Below are 18,459 nucleotides of genomic sequence, written 5' to 3'. Positions count from 1 at the left end.
TTTTTCATGTTCGCTCCCTAAGTGGAACATATGGCCAAAACGAGACACCTTAAAGTCACTCTATCACGCGCAATATCCTTGACTTCCTCCCAGGTCAGTCCGGCATACCTAAGTACGCTGAGTATAGTCGGTGAACGGTCGTCAGCAGTATTTACTTGTAACACCATATAAACATGACATTTCTATCTATTTCGTATCTTTTACTAAAACATGCATCTATTAGATAAATTATGCCCATTTATGTCCCACTGGGTATTACATGTAACAGAAGGTTAAATATTGAGTTTGTTATAGTTATGAGATATAAAATCATTTTATAACTGGTAAAAAACGTTAACTCTAAAATCCCTGTTATTGAAAGCTTTTAGCTTGAATAAAATACCTGCTTTTTTACTTAAAGTTGACTTTACTTGTAAAACCACATTAATATGTCATTTCAAACTACTTAGTGTATTCTGCCAGTTTATAGAACGTTGAAAATATTATAATACTGCATCATTAAGTCAAAATTGCATATTTTCAAGAACGTTTTTTGCCAGTACACTCATGATATTTTTGTATTTCTTCTAGTGTCTTTAAATGAAATGCAGATTCGATGTAAAAAAAGGATGATTTAATCATAATTATTGATCACAATGCATTAATTAAAATCTTAGTCTTAAAATTATCACAAAGATAAAAGCGTTTAAACAAAGCGTGAGATTGGAGAGCGTTCGAATTGATGCGCTCTTCTTGTATTGATCGACGATGTGAATCTTCCATCCCATGTTGGAGTGCGTGAAACTGTTGTAGTACACTATGTCGGGCCATGTTGTGTTGGGTGTAATCTCCAATATGGCCGGCTCACCCGGTTCACACGAGTACTCCAGGGATCTATTAAACTTCTTGAAAGTCGGGTAGTCGTCGTCCAATCGACGGTCACGATTTTTGGCATGTTTCGAAGCGCACAGTGGGCCAGCTGCAAAGATGAAATAGATTAATAAAATAAAATTGTATACATATTTTTTCACGTGAGAATGGATTAAATTGAACCTCGTATCGTGGGTATACTGGCAAAAAACGTCAACTACAAAATACCTGTTTGAATAATCCCTGTTATTTAAAGCGCTAAAATACCCGATATTAAACTTAAAGTTGAATTTACTTTTAAAACCACATAAATATGACATTTTAAACATCTAAGTGTATTTTGCCAGTTTATAGAATGTTGAAAACTTTGTAATTTGCATCATTAAGTCAAAATGGCATATTTTCGAGTTAACAGTTTTTGCCAGTATACCCACAATATCATCCTCAATATTTTAAAATCAGTTTGGTAATTCCTCAGTATTTTCAGGGTTCCTAACCGAAGAATGTTCGCAAATAGTAAAGCCATCAATGTTATTCAGACTACTCTCAGCTAACTAGTTATGCTACTACAAACTCAACAAATTCATTGATTGTACGGATTTGAAAATTCAGTGAACTTTCAAATAACAAACATTTTTTTATTGTGGCACTCCACGCTGAAGGTATCATGGAAATCATCGCTGAAATTTTTACTTCATCTGGAATTGCTTTGAACAGTGACTTTGTGCTACAGTGGAACGACTCTCAAGTTTTTAAGTCAGGATATATGTCTTTTTCATATACTGCAGTTACTCTCAACTTATCCTTGTATTATATAATACAAAATATTAATTTTTATTTCTTTCCACTCATAAAACAGGCAAAGTACTACTCTAGCTCAACCCATGATATTTGGGACATTTGTCTTTCTTCTCTATGGTAGCTTGTTTGAAAGTCCAGCTTTCAATGCCATAGAGAAACACTTAAAATGTGTAGCATTATACAATTCATACAGGGGTATGCTGGATGTATTCTGAATTAGGAACACCACATCAGGAAGTGGATGGTATGCATTCCTTTGGATGCAAGATGCACAGAAAAAAAAATCATTCCTGCTTTGGGTAGAACTAGGAAGAGTGTCAAGAAGCTGGTAGTAATGGGGAAAGTTGAAAGTTAGCTAGCGAGAGGACACTTCCACAAGATGACCATGTAAAGGAATTAACGGGGTCCTAATTAAACCCGCCCTCAACCTTACCCAAGGATGGCAGAAACGGAGGCGCAATGTACACCTGGTGACTGAAATCTCAGGAGATGATAGAGAAGATGAACAACGTTATTATGAATAAAATCACTTTAATTTTACTCACCTATCCTTGATTATTCCGACACTTTCAATGTGTACCTACAAAAGTAAAACTGGAGTCACACCTACTAGAAAATTTTATACACTTTTGAAAGTGAAGAAGGTGTAATATATATAAAGATATTTTAATGAGATTACTGAGGAAAGGTAAAGAAAGATGGTGTGCCGTTTCAGGGGATACAATGATTTTATAAAAAATATCATTGAAGAAAAAAGAGTCACGGGTATGCCAATAAAAAAAGGATAAAGTAAATGTACCATATGAGGAGGTTCAAGAATTAATCTAAATAAGAAAAGAATAGAAATTGCCATACAATAAAGATAGCAGCTCTTAACACCTTAAGAACTTCTAATTTTTTTACAAGATATACCTGCTGAACTGCACATGTCGCTTACTCCTTTCAACAACATCAAATATCAAAACCTTGATTTTTCAGGAGATCGTTTTTAAAGTTTAAGAATATAATGAAATGCATTACAAATAAATATCAAGTCACTTATTGAACTTTTTATGTACTGTGCAACATATCTTTTTTTAGTAAAACCTAAAGGTTTTTTCTTCATTTGAAATATATTAAGTATATTTACAAAAATAATTAAACAATACCTTTTCTTCAAAATGCAAAAACAACACTTTCTGCCCTGTAGCAGATAAATATTAAGTTAAAAATATGCCGCTTTTACTGGGATGTAGTACATTTTCTGGGCATTCTGAAAACGTACAACTGAAAATTGACAATTTTTGATAGATGACGTTGTTGAAAGGAGTGAACGATGTGTCTAAAGACAGTTGCCGTGTATGGGGTTCAATTTTTCAGACTGTCTAAAGAAAGTTCCCACTAAGATTGGGTTAAAAAGGTTTATATGCAGGATCTGTACTGTACTGCAAACATAATTGTACATTTTCACATGTATTTTATTATGTGCTTGTGTTTTGTATCAATGAAAATCTCACCCGCAATGGGCTTAGGTCTGCCTCTTCTGGTGAATTCCACTCCGGCCAGCACTCTGATGTTTTTCTGTGCTGCGTCGCTAAGTCGGTCAAACCCGCCGTGAGGATCCACTGAGATTATGAGAGGATGGTACCATTCTGCAGAATGAGGGTTGTTCCCTCCAAATACCTACACAAATAAGTTTACTGTCTAGATTATTTGGTATTCGAAAATAACCTAGAGCAGGGGTTCTCAACCTCTTGGACCAAAAGAGCCAAATGTGAGTAGCAAAACAGTTTGGAAATTTTTGGGGAGCCAATTTGTGATTTACAATAAATTAGTTTTATTTATTGAATGTTTAAAGGAACCTACAAGTATTTTTTAGGGAACAGATTTTTAACGAGAGATACTTTTTGTGCAGATTTATACCTCTATCACAGATGTATCAGCGAAAAATAAAAAACTAAATTTCTGTAAAAAATATCATTTTGAATTTGACAATGAAAGAGTCACACAAATTGCTTAAAGAACCACATGTGGCTAGCGAGCCATACATTACCGAACACTGACCTAGAGTATTTAGTGATCACCAGAAATGAACAAGGACGGTGGGCAAGAGGTCATCACTAGAAGGCGGTAGTTGATGCATACTACTACTACTGACCCTTATTAATACCCAATGGAGCATAGGGCACAGCACCAAATTGATGCCGCATTAATTTATCGTTTATTATATGAAGGCAAAGTGGTCAGTCTTGCGCTACGGGTACCAGTCCAAGGTAATATTAAATACATATAAGAGTGAAAAGCATTCTGATTTCATATTGAATTTTAATTTATTTATTTTGACCTTTCTGGGAATCGAATCCGGTAACTCCAGCATGGTAGCAAAATGTGCTAGCCACTACGTTACGGAGGCAGAACAAATTTATGCATACTGTATGATATATCGATCTGGATGAAATTATCCCATGTTGTTAAGAGTGGAAAGATACATTAACATGTTGACTGCCACAGCATTTTTCAGAATTCCAGTCTAAAAAGCTAATTCTTTAAAAATATTCTTTTACTTCTTGATTTTGAATAATTTTTTGCAATTATATTTTCTGTTCATTTATTATTAAATTTTCTGTTCATGTAAGCCAGCATTCATTTTTTGTTCTCTTCCCAGAAGCCATCTATCCTTATTAGCACTGATGTATTCGAATTTGATTATAGCTGCACGAATATGGCAAGTAAACACAGTACGAGATAACTCATAGTCGGCGTCCTAGCAAAGAACACAATCTACGAGCTATCTCATAGTTGGCAGTTAATGTTTTAAAAGGGGTTACCTTAAAGGCATAGGTAAGTCCTCTTCTCAGCCAAAGTTCGGGAGACAGAAGGCCGTTGATGTACCACGACAGGCCATTGGAGGTCTGTCCAGTAAGGGCCTGGTATCCTCTCTTCCCTCCCGAAGGGCCCACGGTGGCCGTAAACGTTCTCACAGACCTGTCAAATATTTCCGACTTCTCCCAGGGCTCTCTCAACGTTAGATCGGACCTGAAAAATTAATTCAAATTATAAAAATGATATTCATTAGTCTTTCAGAGTACATAACTATGGGTTGAATCTATATTTTATTTTAAGAACAGGTAGATAGTATCGGAATCGTTTCAATTAACTAGAAACCGGGACATTTAAAATACATACATAAATCAGTATTATATATATTTTCAAAGAAAGATTCTTAAATTTTTAATGGAACATTCACCCTATATCAACAAAAAAACAGTGACATTTACTATTATCCCCCTGGGAATCTAACCCGGGACCTCAAAGTACGAGTAACTAGTGCATTACGGATGCTGACAAATACCATGTCTTAGTATGTCATATCCTAACAGATGTCCCTGTGTATTCTGATGTTGAAACTGTCAAAAATACTCAGCCTTAGTAAGTGTAATAAATGTGAAGTACTACTTCATACTACATACTACATACTATATGTATTAAAATATTAATTTTGAATGAAATGGCGAGCGTGAAAATCTGAAACTTAATACATTGTTTGCGGAAAACGCCTAAAAATGTCTTCAACATACTGTTGGTAGAGAGCGGGAGACGCTTATAAGCGTTCTATTTGTTTACTTTTGGTACAAAATAAGATGTCAAAAAACATTATACAGATCGGAATTGGGTTTGCGGTTCCTTGTGATTAGTATACTGAGGGTCGGATGGCAGACTGTCTGAGTATAATTAAGGTCGGGGTTGATGAAAAAACTACCCAACAACAATGTGTTAAAATGGTATATAAAAGGCTTGAAAAAAAGATAATTAGGTTACCTGGTGAAATCAAAACAGTTGTTGATAGGTTCCTTAACTCCAAATTCCAGCGTTTTATCTCTTTTTGGATATATATCATGGAATGCAGGCTCCTTGTTGCTGTCAAGTCTTCCTATTGCCCAGATGATGTAAGTGTGGCCTTCCGTAATGTACTCCTTGTCTCCGTGGTCCGCTGGAAACATTCCCAAACATCTTTTATTGACAATATTAATATTATTTATTACATCAGACACTGGATTATTCACCCTACGGATGAGATATCAAATTTAAAGCTATCTTTACTTGATATGAAACATGTATCGTTCTTCCCTTATTTATGGAAGAAGAGACATGAGAGGTTTATTAAAGATCTGTCTCAACCATGTCCATTGTCTCCCTTTCAGGACTTCCAGTATGAGGGGCTGTTTGGTTCTTCTCCTCGCGTCCTCATTTCTGACAAATTCATACCACTTTACACCCAGTATTCGCCTCAGGCACCTATTTTGAAAACTTTACAGTTTCTTGCACTGAGTTTTAGTGAAGTGCCACGACTCACACCCATATAGCAGCACTGTTAGCGACGCTTGGTTTACATTTTGGTGAATTGTTTATTTATTTATTTGAACTTTTTGTACAATATGTGTGTACATTGGCGGGCTTATTGCTATAAAGCAATATCTTCCAACCAACCAAATAAAATTTGTTCATTACCAAGTAAAATTTTAACAGCATTAATGAATACCGCAGTGAATACACACCTGATATCAAAGTTCTTCTGTAGGTGATAACATTGATGCCATTTTCTCTGGCTGCAGTGTGCATCTGGTTACTGTCGATTCCACCTACCATGTCATCACGACAGACGCCTTTGTATTGACCCAAGACTTGAATACACTACAGTAAAAGAATAAAAAATAATTAAACACAATACTTTAAACCCTCCAAACATGATCTCTCAGACAAAAACAATGTATGGTAGATGTTGGTGATATAAGGGAAGAATGCAAGGCTGAGATAAGTATTATTGATAAAATTAAGAAAGGTGTATTGGGATGGATTGAGCATGTGAATCGAATGAGTGAAGAAATAATAGGAAATCAAATTTATGAGGTGAATGTGATTGGTAAAAGAAGCAGAAGAAGAACGAGGAAAACTTGGCATGATCAAGTATTTCAAGTACTTGAAAGTGGTCAGGTTAGGAGTTGGAATAATCAGCGGGTATATAGGAGGAGATGCAGGAATGTGGCAGAGGCAAAGATTGTTTAGAATTGTGAGCAAAATATACTCTCTGCCTACCCCAGTGGTAAAGCGGTGTGATAGTTAGTAAGTTAGTTTAAAAAATCGCCAGTAAAAATAATGTAAAATGATATACATTGTCAGTAGGTACTTATTAAAGATAAATAAGAAAAAGAATGTCATAAAATCTACACTGTCAAAAGAATATGCTTTTTATTACGTTGAAAAATACATGGCCCTCCGCTTCAGGTACCAGTCCAGGGTAATATTGAATAAATATTACAGTGAAAATATCACTTATATTTATTTGACCACCCCTGGGAATCGAACCCGGGACCTCCGGTACGGGAACGGTAGCCGAGCGTGCTGACCATTACACTACGGAGTAGTTACTTTGGAAAAATGTGTTTTGATCATATTGTCAAGAAAATTTGATCAAACTATGTGCCTCAATGCATGTTGCTGTTGACAGCTTGATTAGTATGTTAATAATCTCCCATTAGCGAGTCTAATTGGGATTCTTTTGTTAACATTATTTCAGTTGTTGCCTGCGGTTTTTCCAGGTTTTCAGGAGATTATAAATCAAGTCTTACTAAACTTATTGTCATTACTCATACATTCTCAATCCTGTCCCTCTATTTTCAGGGAAATTCGAGGTTATTGTCACATGATATTGGATAGTGTGACCGGCATTTGGCCTATAGTTTTTGCCAGACACCAAAGTGGTGTCAATACTGTTTTAATTATGTCAGTGTTATGTCAAAAGTATGTTAATTATGTAGTGTCAAGTAGAGTTATGTCAAGTAGTGTTATGTAGAGTGGTTTTACTCATAAAGAAAAAAAAACAGTGGACAAAAAAGAGGGTAAGTGATCATATTCTGACAGTTTTAATAATAGATAGGATGTTGTTACCGGAGCCAATGCTGTAATGTTGTAATCGACAGCAAATCCTCTGTAGCCGTCGATATAAGCCACCGTTACATCTGAGCCAATCATTTGACTTTTTTCAGTGGATCCTGATATTCCAAATGCCATGTATTCTTCCTCATTTACCTGGCAAAGTAAAGATCATTCATATTTTTAATACAATATACATGGGTGTACTGGCAAAAATCGAAAATATGCAGTTTTGACTTGATGATGCAGTATTATAAAGTTTCAACGTTCTATAGACTAGAAAAATACACTAAGTAGTTTGAAATGTCATATTTATGTGGTTTCACGAGTAAAGTCAACTTTAAATTAAAAAACTGGTATTTTATTCAAACTAAAAGCTTTAAATAACAGGGATTATTCAAACAGGGATTTTAGAGCTAACGTTTTTCGCCAGTTATAAATTGATTTTATATCTCATAATTATAACAAACTTAATATTTAACTTTCCGTTATATGTAATACCCAGTGGGACACAAATGGGCATAATGTATATAATAGATACATGTTTTATATTTCTCTTTTAATGCTTTTTAAAAATAAGGACACATTTGGCCGTGGTTTTGTATTGAATAATAAACAAGCCTATTTAAAAAAAAGTAAATTAAGTTTGATGCGGTAAAATGGCAGTCCACATGAGGTCGCCATGTTGAATCAGATAAATGAATGTGGTCTTTAGAAATAAAAAGGTTCCCTACCTCTTATCTAGACGTGGCAATTTTTTATTAAAAAAAAACAGTATTTGTGATTTTATCATTTACAAGAATACTTCAATTTGATACTATTTCTGTGAGCCTAAGCGGCTCATTATTAAAAATAGGTATAAAATTGAGGGAGAGTGGGTTCGAACCGAGAAACTCTGACTCAAGAGTCTGCGACACTAACCACGGGACCACAATTCGACACATCCGAGCAAGGTATAATGAGGGGTAATACTATTGTGTATCGAAGAAATAAGCAATAGCAAAATAATTAATACGTAATGTCACTGGCATACATTCCATATAGGCAGAAAAGCAGTGCCTATCCTAACTTACCTGCGTGACATATAAAAACGCAACCCTACCTTACTAAGTAGTACCTAACTTGCCTTACTACCTACCTTTTCTGCCTACCCTAGTAAGTAGTACCTAGCTTACCTTACTACCTACCTTTTCTGCCTACCCTAGTAAGAAGTACCTAGCTTACCTTACTACCTACCTCTTCTGCCTACCCTTGTAAGTAGTACCTCGCTTACCTTACAACCTACCTCTACCGCCTACCCTAGTAAGTAGTACCTAGCTTACCTTACTATCTACCTCTGCTGCCTACCCTAATATAATTCTCTGTGCACGCCACTGGGTATTGTATAGATACATTGCACCCATTAGTCAGACGGTTATGAAATTCTACTTTCTCTAGCCCTTATCCACACCCAATGGTGCATAGGGCACCTTGTTATCTTTACTCCATTTAAGGCAAGGTGATCACTCCTGCGCTTAAGGGACCAGTCCAGGGTAGTATTAAATAAATATTAGAATGTAAAATCACTAACATATATTTTCACCCCTCCCCTAGGAATCGAACCCGGGACCTCCAGCACGGTAGCTAAACACACTAACCATTACACCAAGGAGGCGGACAGAATTTAAGAAATTAAGTCTTGATATAATATTACCTGGCCGGATAGTTGTATAGTTATTTGTGGGCCGAACACTTCCCAGGAAACTTGTAAATCCTTATGCAGCTGCACGCAGTTTGGAAGACTGTTTTTGTGCGGCTGAACTTTGACAAGCGACGGAGGGACATTGAGTCCGTCGGGAATCAGTATTGACCCAAAGCTTTCCTTGGTGTCCACGTCGAAAACGCTCAGCCAATCAATGTTGAATATCGTGATATCTCCGGGCAGTTCGAGGGTTATGGTTTCTTTATTGTAGCTACGTATGGGATCCAAGCTGAAAAATACGAGAAGAAAAAAATTAACAATTTAATTTTTTTTTATTAATCTTCTTGTGCAGAATATTTGTACATTGCCGGGCTGATTGCTACGATGCAATGCCTTCCAACCAATCATAAACAGACTAGTAATACTGGTCAAACATTGAGCCTTAGGGTGGTGACTGACCGGAGTATTTCGTCGTAACGTAACGTCGTAACAACGTAACGTCGCTCAAAGCGAGCATCAGCGAGCATCAACGGTTAATAAGTAGAAGTAAATATATGATCAAATTACTAACGAAACAGTAACTAGGATTAAAACATATTTTTTTAAATGATATGGCATTTCATAGCCTTGCATTTTGACAGTTAATATAAACTCTAATACAATAAAGGTACTGTCATGCATAAAGTTATATAAATTTTGAATTGATATCAGAAACCGTTAATGATATAATGAAAATTGGTTACTGATATAAATTATGACTAAAAATTTCATAATGTTTAATGACTGCCTTTATTTTATGATCATAATTAACAAGAGATAATAATTTTGACTTGATGAAGGTACGATACGGGGAGGGGGGAGTACCCGCCCAATTTTTTTAATAAAGACTTCATTGCAATTTTAAATTATAAAAGCAACTATGAATATGTGCAATAATAATTTAAAAATAATAAATACTTACTATCCGTATTCATCGGGAACCTTTTTACCCTTAGAAGATGGTTGCGGACCAACTCCGACCCAAAAATATGTCTCTTTTCCGAGGCCATCGTAACTAAATTCAGGAATTCTAAAACACAAATTATTGTCATATTATTATTTGACATCTCATCAAAGATGAAGAAGAATATAGAAGTCTGGGCATTTACGGGGCTGACGACCATCACAAGCTGGTTTAAGTGATCACTTTACACACGTGTAACATTCACCAATTCTACCCATTATTGACAACCACACTACTCAAATTCTTGGAAGTTTTGTATATATATGAACCAATATAGAAAACTTGTTCTTGAATCACTAGAACTTCACTAGAGACATCTATTGGTGAGATGTAATGAAGCTTTTTACTAAGCAGAAACTCTTATATTAGTATGTGAGATCCGAATCCTGGATTATAATCACACACATGAGAAAGGCCAGAAAATACTATTTTCATTTTTATTATTTAAGATTTTAATTTGACCAGATAATTTATTTACAACATTTTGAGTGTGTCCAAATACTTGTTTACAAAATCTGGATTATCTCCAATTACAGGAGTTATTATTCTACATATTCTTCTTCATCTTTGATGAGATAAAAAGTAATATGAAAATAACTCCTGTAATTGGAGATAATCCAGATTTTGTGAACAAGTATTTGGACACACTCAAAATGTTGTAAACAAATTATTATGTTCAAATCACAGTCAGATGATCGAATACCTAGATTAGACCATATGTTATCTTCTATATGCATCACATAAACATTTAAATTAACAATAATGTAACCTCACTAGAATTTTCCATTTTAAGACATTTTTTTACAAATATATTTCTTTAGTTACCTCTCTGTCAAGAGTTTTCAGTGACTAGAGTTAATTAATTTTATTAATCAATCTTAGATGATAGGACCTAATGACATATTTTGTTTCTATCTACATATATCATCCATTGACTGATACCTAATTTATAATAATATAACCATATCCGCTCCCTAGGTAGAGCATATGGAGTCCACAAACTGTCTCCAGGCTTTTCTGTCGGCTGCCAGCTCCCTTGCACCCTCCCAAGTCAGATCCGCGTCCCGAAGTTCTGACGAGAACTGCCGACGAATTGTCAGCAGTGGTCGTCCTGGGCGGCGCGAACCTGATGCCTTGTAAAAGAGGCAAGCTTGATTAAGGCTCTCAGGAGGCATGCGGAGTACATGGCCAAGCCAACTGAATCGCCTTTTCTTGACGACAGTTGTGACCAAGATTTGCTGCGTCCTACGCCTTATCTCTTCATTCCTCACAAAGTCAAACCACCGCACGCCTAAGATTCTCCGCAAACACCTATTCTCAAAGCTTAGTACACGGCTGCTCTGGGCCCTTGTAAGGTGCCATGTTTCACAGCTGTATAAGAGAACAGGAGCAATGCAGGCATTGTATAGGCGGCATTTGGTTTTCACCGAGTATAAATCCGATCTCCAGATAGCCTTCATACTGTTAAATGCGGACCCAGCGAGTCCTAATCGTTTATAATTTATACATAGTTTTATTATTTATTGACTTTATATAATAGAAGCTTTATTGCGTGATACTATAAATTAATTAAACCAAATATTGTATATGTTTCTGCACAGTTGATCTTATGGTTCTATGAGTTTCTTTTGTGTAGTGTGTTATTAATGTTTTGTGTGAGTAATTTTTTTTAATGTATTTTTAAGGATTGGATCTGTTTGATCGTTATGAGTTGTCATTTATGGCAAATGTAATTTTTCTTTGGAAGTTTGCATCAGAACTTTGAGTAATACATTCATTTGAAAATGTGGAGCATCACCATAGTGATCTCTAAACTCATTCATTTCACATATCCTAACCATCTCAACACACCTTTCTTAATTTAATCAATAACGCTTTTCTCAGCCTTGCATTCTTTCTTTTTTTCACCGTTCGAACATCTATCAAACATTGTTTTGCCCCACATCGACTGCATAAAGTGTCCTTTCATACTTCTTTTTCCAACTCTATGCTTCACTTCAAAGAGATTATATAGGAATTTGTAATTTACCTGATTGTTTTGGCGTCAAGAATTTCAACGCTGTCTGATCCAACTCCATGAGATCTCCCAACAAAACTACCACCCTTCTGCGTTGAAGGAGGTTCAAACTCCTCAGGGATGTAAATATCTCCAAATGTGTTCTGGTTTGACAAGTCATAAATGGCAAACCATTTGATCTCCGTTATTTTCTTACCATCGGGCAGAGTGAGAGTGAAGTCTTTGTTGAAATAGCGGTCCAGTACATTAGTTCTGAAATTAAATATTAGTGATGATAATTTGACCTTGATAAATACATAATTCTGACATTGCAAATGAATGTGCAAAGGCACAAACTACAAAGGACTACCCTGCTTAAACTAAACAAACCAAATTATTTCTGACATCCGCTGTAGCGGGTACGCTGAGTTAAAGTGTCGGGTTGCGGTCCCGTGGTTAGTGTCGCGGACTCTTAAGTCAGAGTTTCTCGGTACGAACCCACTCTACCACAATTTGATACCTATTTCTAATAATGATCCGCTTAGGCTCACAGAAATAGTATGGAATTGAAATATTTGTGTAAATAATAAAAACACAAATATTTATCTTTAATTATAAAAAAAAGAGACAAGCGGAGGATAGAAATGGGTAGAGACTAATCATGAAATAAATAAACCAATCATTACACAGATTGTAACCCGCAAAGAAGACAAATAAATAATGATTAAAAAAAAAGTTAGCCATGTTAAATTTCCACCTTTGTAACGATATGGTAAGCACATTTCGCTCACTCCTTTCAAGAACGTCATAAATCAAAAATTGTCAATTTTGAGTTGTGCATGTTTTCGGAATGTCCATAAAATGTTCTATATCCCAGCAAAAAAGGCATATTTTTAACTTAATATTTACCCGCTACAGGGCAGAAAATGTTGTTTTTGCATTTTGAAGAAAGCATATTGTTTAATTATTTTTTTTTAAATACTAAATATTTTTCAAATGGAGAAAAAACATCCAGGTTTTACCTAAAAAGATCTGTTGCATAGTAAAAAGTTCAATAATGGCTTGATATTTATTTTTAATACATTGTGTTATATTTTTAAACTTTAAAAACGTTCTCCTGAAAAATCAAGTTTTTTGATTTATGACGTTCTTGAAAGGAATGAGGGATTTGTGTACCATCCTAGAGGCCTCGGGATTAATTCCCAAGGGGGTTAAATAAATATGAGTGATTTTACATTTTAATATTAATATATAATACTGGCTAGTACCTGAAGTACAGGACAACCACTTTCAAAATGAAAAATGACTAATAAAAGTTTGGATGTAAAATTTATAATATCTTCTCTTCATAAATAGTGAACGCTTTATATTTTCCTAATAATTCCACCCCACGACATTTCATAAACAATTGTATAGGTAAGTAAGGATATAAATTATTATTGAAATATTAAAAACGATTAATAGAGGTGGCTGCTTTTGGTTTAGAATGACGATGGACGTCTAAGCTTTCCAGGGGTCATGACCTGGCATTTGGCCGGCTTAAGTGATCACATTATATACTTGTGTCACAAACACAAGTGTATAAAGTGTAAATAATGTTCTTGAAGGAATATAGAAATTTTCTCCCTTATAATAATTTAATACTAGATGTTAATCAGCCTGGACCTGAAGTGCAAGAGTGATCACTTTGCCTTATTGTAATTAAAGCGAAAAATTGCATTGAAACGATGGAGTGGCCTATGCACCTTTGGGTGCAGATAAGCGTTAAAAAAAGAAAGTGTAGATATATTTATGGATATAAACATAATTTTGAAATTGTTTGAACTATCATTTGCAATATCACAATGTAAGTCTCTTTCTAAGCACAAATCTAGTCTCTTTTTGGGAGGGATACAGTGTAAAAAATAAAATATGTACTATTAGTAGATTGTATTAATTACAATAAACCATGTACAATAAATATAAAGTAAATATGAAATAATAAAACCAATATAATCAATTTATGACCAGCATACTTTGAAAGGAATTTTTTAATTAATTCTTTAGCGTTGAAATATGGTATAATACTTGTATTACGTGCAAACTTATCAATAAATTATCATTAAGTCAGAAGCGTTTCGGAGGACACAGGAAGTATGTTTAACATGTAAATGATTGCGATTCATTAAAAAGATGTGGGCAGGTAAAATGGTAATGGTCAGCACGCTCGGCTACCATTCTGGAGGTCCCGGGTTTGATTCCCAGGGGGGTTCAAATAAATATTTGTGATTTTTTCACTGTAATATTTATTCAACACTACCCTGGACTGGTACCTGAAGCGGAGGGTTGATCACCTTTCCTTCGTGTGTAAACGATCAAGATAACACTGTGTTCATATGAAGCAGTGCCCTATGCACCATTGGGGTGCGGATAAGGGTTTTTATTATTTTAAAATGTATTCACAAAAATGATTTATTCATCAGGAAAAAAACATTTACAGGATATTTATTATAAACTGCATTGCTGTTGGGCGACTGATATCTTTGTTTTAAAAATATTGATTTGACTTTTTACTAAAATGTTAGTAATATTGGTATATTACCACTCACTGAGATTTTTTTGTCTACCGGTTTCGAGACGTACCAACTAACATCTTTACCTTTGACTGACATCCCTAGTGTATGTCAGACCTCGGCTCTTAGCGCATGTTTATTCTGCAACCCCTAGTGCATGTTGGTCCTCGGGTCGACCAAAATCGCATGTGATCAACATTTTGTGTAGTTGTAAGTGTGTGAATAGTGACATGGTGACGTGTAGTATTGTTTGCATGCTGTTGTAGTGATTGTCCTGACGAAGAGAAGGGTATGTCTTGAAACCGGTAGAAAAAAAATCGTGGTTTTTTTACTAATATAACTAACATTTTTATAAAAAAAATATGTAAAAGAAAAAAAAATTACTGACCACAGAGTAAATGCTTTATAGTATAATAATTATATAGTATAGAGTATTAATAATATTGAGAATGTATTGATTTCAAATTGTACTTTTTATAGTTTTTTTAAAAATTTTAATGCAATACGGATAATTGAAAACTCATTGAAGTTTTACAATAAAGGTGTCGCTTACTTTCCATATTCATCTGGAACTATGAAACCCTGAGGTCCAGGTCTGTTAGCCGCGCCTGCCCAGAAGAATGTGTCTGCCCCGTTTCCATCGTAACTGAATCCAATAATCAGTAAAGTGAACTGATCAACTGCGTACACATCCCCAGAAACCTGAAGCCATAAGTGAGTGTTATAGGAGCAGGAGAGAGTGGTTATATGCTGTGGATGCTGGTGACTTTGTTTTGATCTCCTTTTTTTGATATGACTGCTGCTTTCGATACGGTTTTTAATGATATTCTGCTAGAATGCTTGAGGAAGACTTACGGCATCTGTGATAAAGCACATGCAAGGTTTTGCTCATACCTTCGAGAACGTGAATTTTCAGTCATATTTCAAAATTTTAAATTCCCCAATCATTTCGTCTCTACTGGTGTACCGCAAGGATCAGTCCTAGGTTCTCTTCTATACCTTCTCTATAGTATTCTTTATTTAATATGTAGAAAATATTATAAAATCACATGGATTGTTGTCTCACTGCTATGCAGATGACACTCAAATTTATTTTTATTGTAAACCGGAGGAAAAAGATGAGCTTGTTGACTCTATTAATAAATGCAGGTTACAGATTGCAGGAGCCTGGGTAAGGATCCATCCAACATCGGATCCATGATAGTTCATAAAGAACTCTCACGAGAGGTGGAATCATACATGATAAAAATAGTGAAGGACATTGGTATCATAAATCAAGCTAGTACACAAAATGTCGAACTCTCTTCAATGGAATGGAAGGTCTATTGATGAGAGTCAACAGTCCGGTTTCTCCTAAGGAGATTTAAGTGGTTTTCTTCCAGCAATGAGTAAATGCTGAGAAGTTCCTCATTGGCCCACACTAGTTTATTCGTCCTTTTCCCAGCACAGATTAAAATAATACATGTTTTTTAACTGGAAGAAACAACAATCCACTTTATGATCTACAAATCTTGTTCATAATAAGCAACGTAAATAATAATGCAACTACCAACTAAAAAAAAAATAGAGTTGTGTAATATTATCTCATAATTCATATAAATCTGGTGATATAGCCAAAGCTTGGATAGATTCTCATTTAACACTGCTTTAATGTAGCTAAGGATAGGAGAAATAGAGGAGAGTTGTTTATCAAGTGCCAAACATTCCAGAAGATCACATACAATTCACTAAGATTACAAAAAAAAACTGACCAATGATACCATTCTCTTTGAGTTTTTACAAGTGTGTAAAAAAAGCAATAAATATTTAAAATTAAGACAGTGTCCATGCCAATCACAATATACATACAAGAAAAAGCTGAAAATATTTTTTATGTGAACATTTTGTTGCATCCTGTAAAAATTAAAAAAAACATACCACTAAACATATCACTTGCAGTTTTGGAAAGACAATCCAAATCTGACTAAATGCATTTCAGAAAATCTAATGATTATTATTTAAAGTCTTCTTCTTCTTGTTGTTGTAGGCCATGTGGCCTGTTTTTAAGAGGGATTAGCCTCCTGCGATGTTGATTTCCAGCTTTCGATCCATCAAAATTGAAATAAATTTAATTTTATTATTTAAAGTAAAGGATATAATTTGTATACCTGATGATGGTACGAGTTTAATTTTCCTAAGTATTTCCCCTGATAAGGACCTTCATCTTCCTGACCAGTTATACCTGTAAAAATAAATACGTCAAGCTACACTTTTTTTCTTGAAACCTTACGTAATATTTGTCTTTGATATATCGAAATATTCAATAAAAATCGGTTAAAAAACAGGCAGTTTTAATCACTACTCTTTTATAAAATATATAATAGTGATAAAATTAAGTATGTTTGTGTATTCAATACTGAATCGATTATTTTTACAACCGTGCAACGCCGGGCACCTTTGACAGTTAACGATAGGATAGAATAAGACAATCTTATACGTAAGAAAAAATATATAATAGATTCTAAGTAGACTATATACCGAATTAACTGTAATATATTTATTTGAAACATTTAATTACTGTATATTTTTCTTTGATTGTTATCTTCACTATTTAATTCTATGAAGTGGTGCCTTTTAACCTAGATTTCTAAATGATTACTGATTTACGAACAGACAACAAATACAGCTCAAATTAATTTAGTGCAAATGATCACTCAAATCAAAGTCATGGAAAAACCATTTTTTTTTAAAACCGAATTTATATACTCGTAAATAAATGTCAGTGTTCTTTGGCATCTACATTTTCATTAAAAAATGTCGCATACTCGCTTTTGAATATTGACAAAAGATGTCAATGCTACGTAAAGAAAGCTAGGTTATGTTGCCATACGCTAGATTAACATACACTTCGAGTTTATTTTAAATTGCCAAAACTTAATCAATTTAGACTTACCACTTGCGTACAACAGTAAAACACTAAAAAACAGTACATTTAAATTATTTATCCTCGTTAATTTTCCCATTTTAATTGAAAACAACTAGATGCAGTCTGAGTCTTTGGTCATTTTCTAACATTGAGAATTGAAGCTCGAGTTACTGACGTACGTCCGTTATGTCGTCGGCTTCGAGGAACTAATAGCGCTTAATTTGGGATTTTTGTCGATGAATCACACTGGAAAACGTTTTATTCGATTACCAACGTTGCAATGACATTGCTACCGCTGTGGCTGACTTCGCGATAACAATGAAATAATTAAACGTCGAGAGACTGGTTTGAATTACAAGGCGAAATGGTCGGAGTACCGTTAGCTTAGCAAAGGAAAGTGATTCCAGTAAGAAAAGAAAAAAAAAACTAGTTCTTTGCAGTGTAGTCAGTTGGGGACTGACTACCAAACTGGATTGTGATTTTAGGCTTCGTATTACGATTTTTTTCATACCCTAAACAATTACTCCATTGTAGTTATTAATCATGATGATTTATATGAGAATATTTCTAGTTAAATTGCCTTTTTAATTGTGTAGCTAGGGTCATTAATTTTATGATATGAATTAAACAAAGTATGAATTCTTATTTGGTGATACGTGAACAGGAAGAATAGGAGCATTGGCCTTATGATCCAAAATTACAATGCTTCAAAATCGTTAGTACAAGAAAATAAGCCATTTTTAGACTTTAATGCGGGCTCAG

General features: G+C 34.6%; 1 protein-coding gene across 1 annotated transcript; it reads right to left on the bottom strand.

Moving 5' to 3' along the window:
* Nucleotides 1-591: 591 nt before the first annotated feature.
* On the bottom strand, nucleotides 592-18,155 carry knk (cytochrome and DOMON domain-containing protein knickkopf). The gene is made up of 12 exons (XM_088258677.1): nucleotides 17,725-18,155; nucleotides 16,940-17,013; nucleotides 15,346-15,494; nucleotides 12,274-12,513; nucleotides 10,203-10,310; nucleotides 9,254-9,530; nucleotides 7,576-7,716; nucleotides 6,186-6,321; nucleotides 5,449-5,620; nucleotides 4,458-4,665; nucleotides 3,147-3,312; nucleotides 592-958 (listed from the first exon to the last, which is right to left on the bottom strand). Exons 1-12 carry the CDS (start codon nucleotides 17,792-17,794, stop codon nucleotides 645-647), a joined length of 2,055 nt encoding a protein of 684 aa, XP_088114803.1. The 5' UTR covers nucleotides 17,795-18,155; the 3' UTR covers nucleotides 592-644.
* Nucleotides 18,156-18,459: the final 304 nt, after the last annotated feature.

Source organism: Brachycentrus maculatus, unplaced genomic scaffold (assembly GCF_059751285.1).
Source record: "Brachycentrus maculatus isolate JH-2025_06_01 unplaced genomic scaffold, ASM5975128v1 h1tg000102l, whole genome shotgun sequence".
NCBI classification, from domain to species: domain Eukaryota; kingdom Metazoa; phylum Arthropoda; class Insecta; order Trichoptera; family Brachycentridae; genus Brachycentrus; species Brachycentrus maculatus.
Note: the sequence above shows the minus strand (reverse complement) of the source record. Positions and strands in the feature narration are given on the sequence as shown.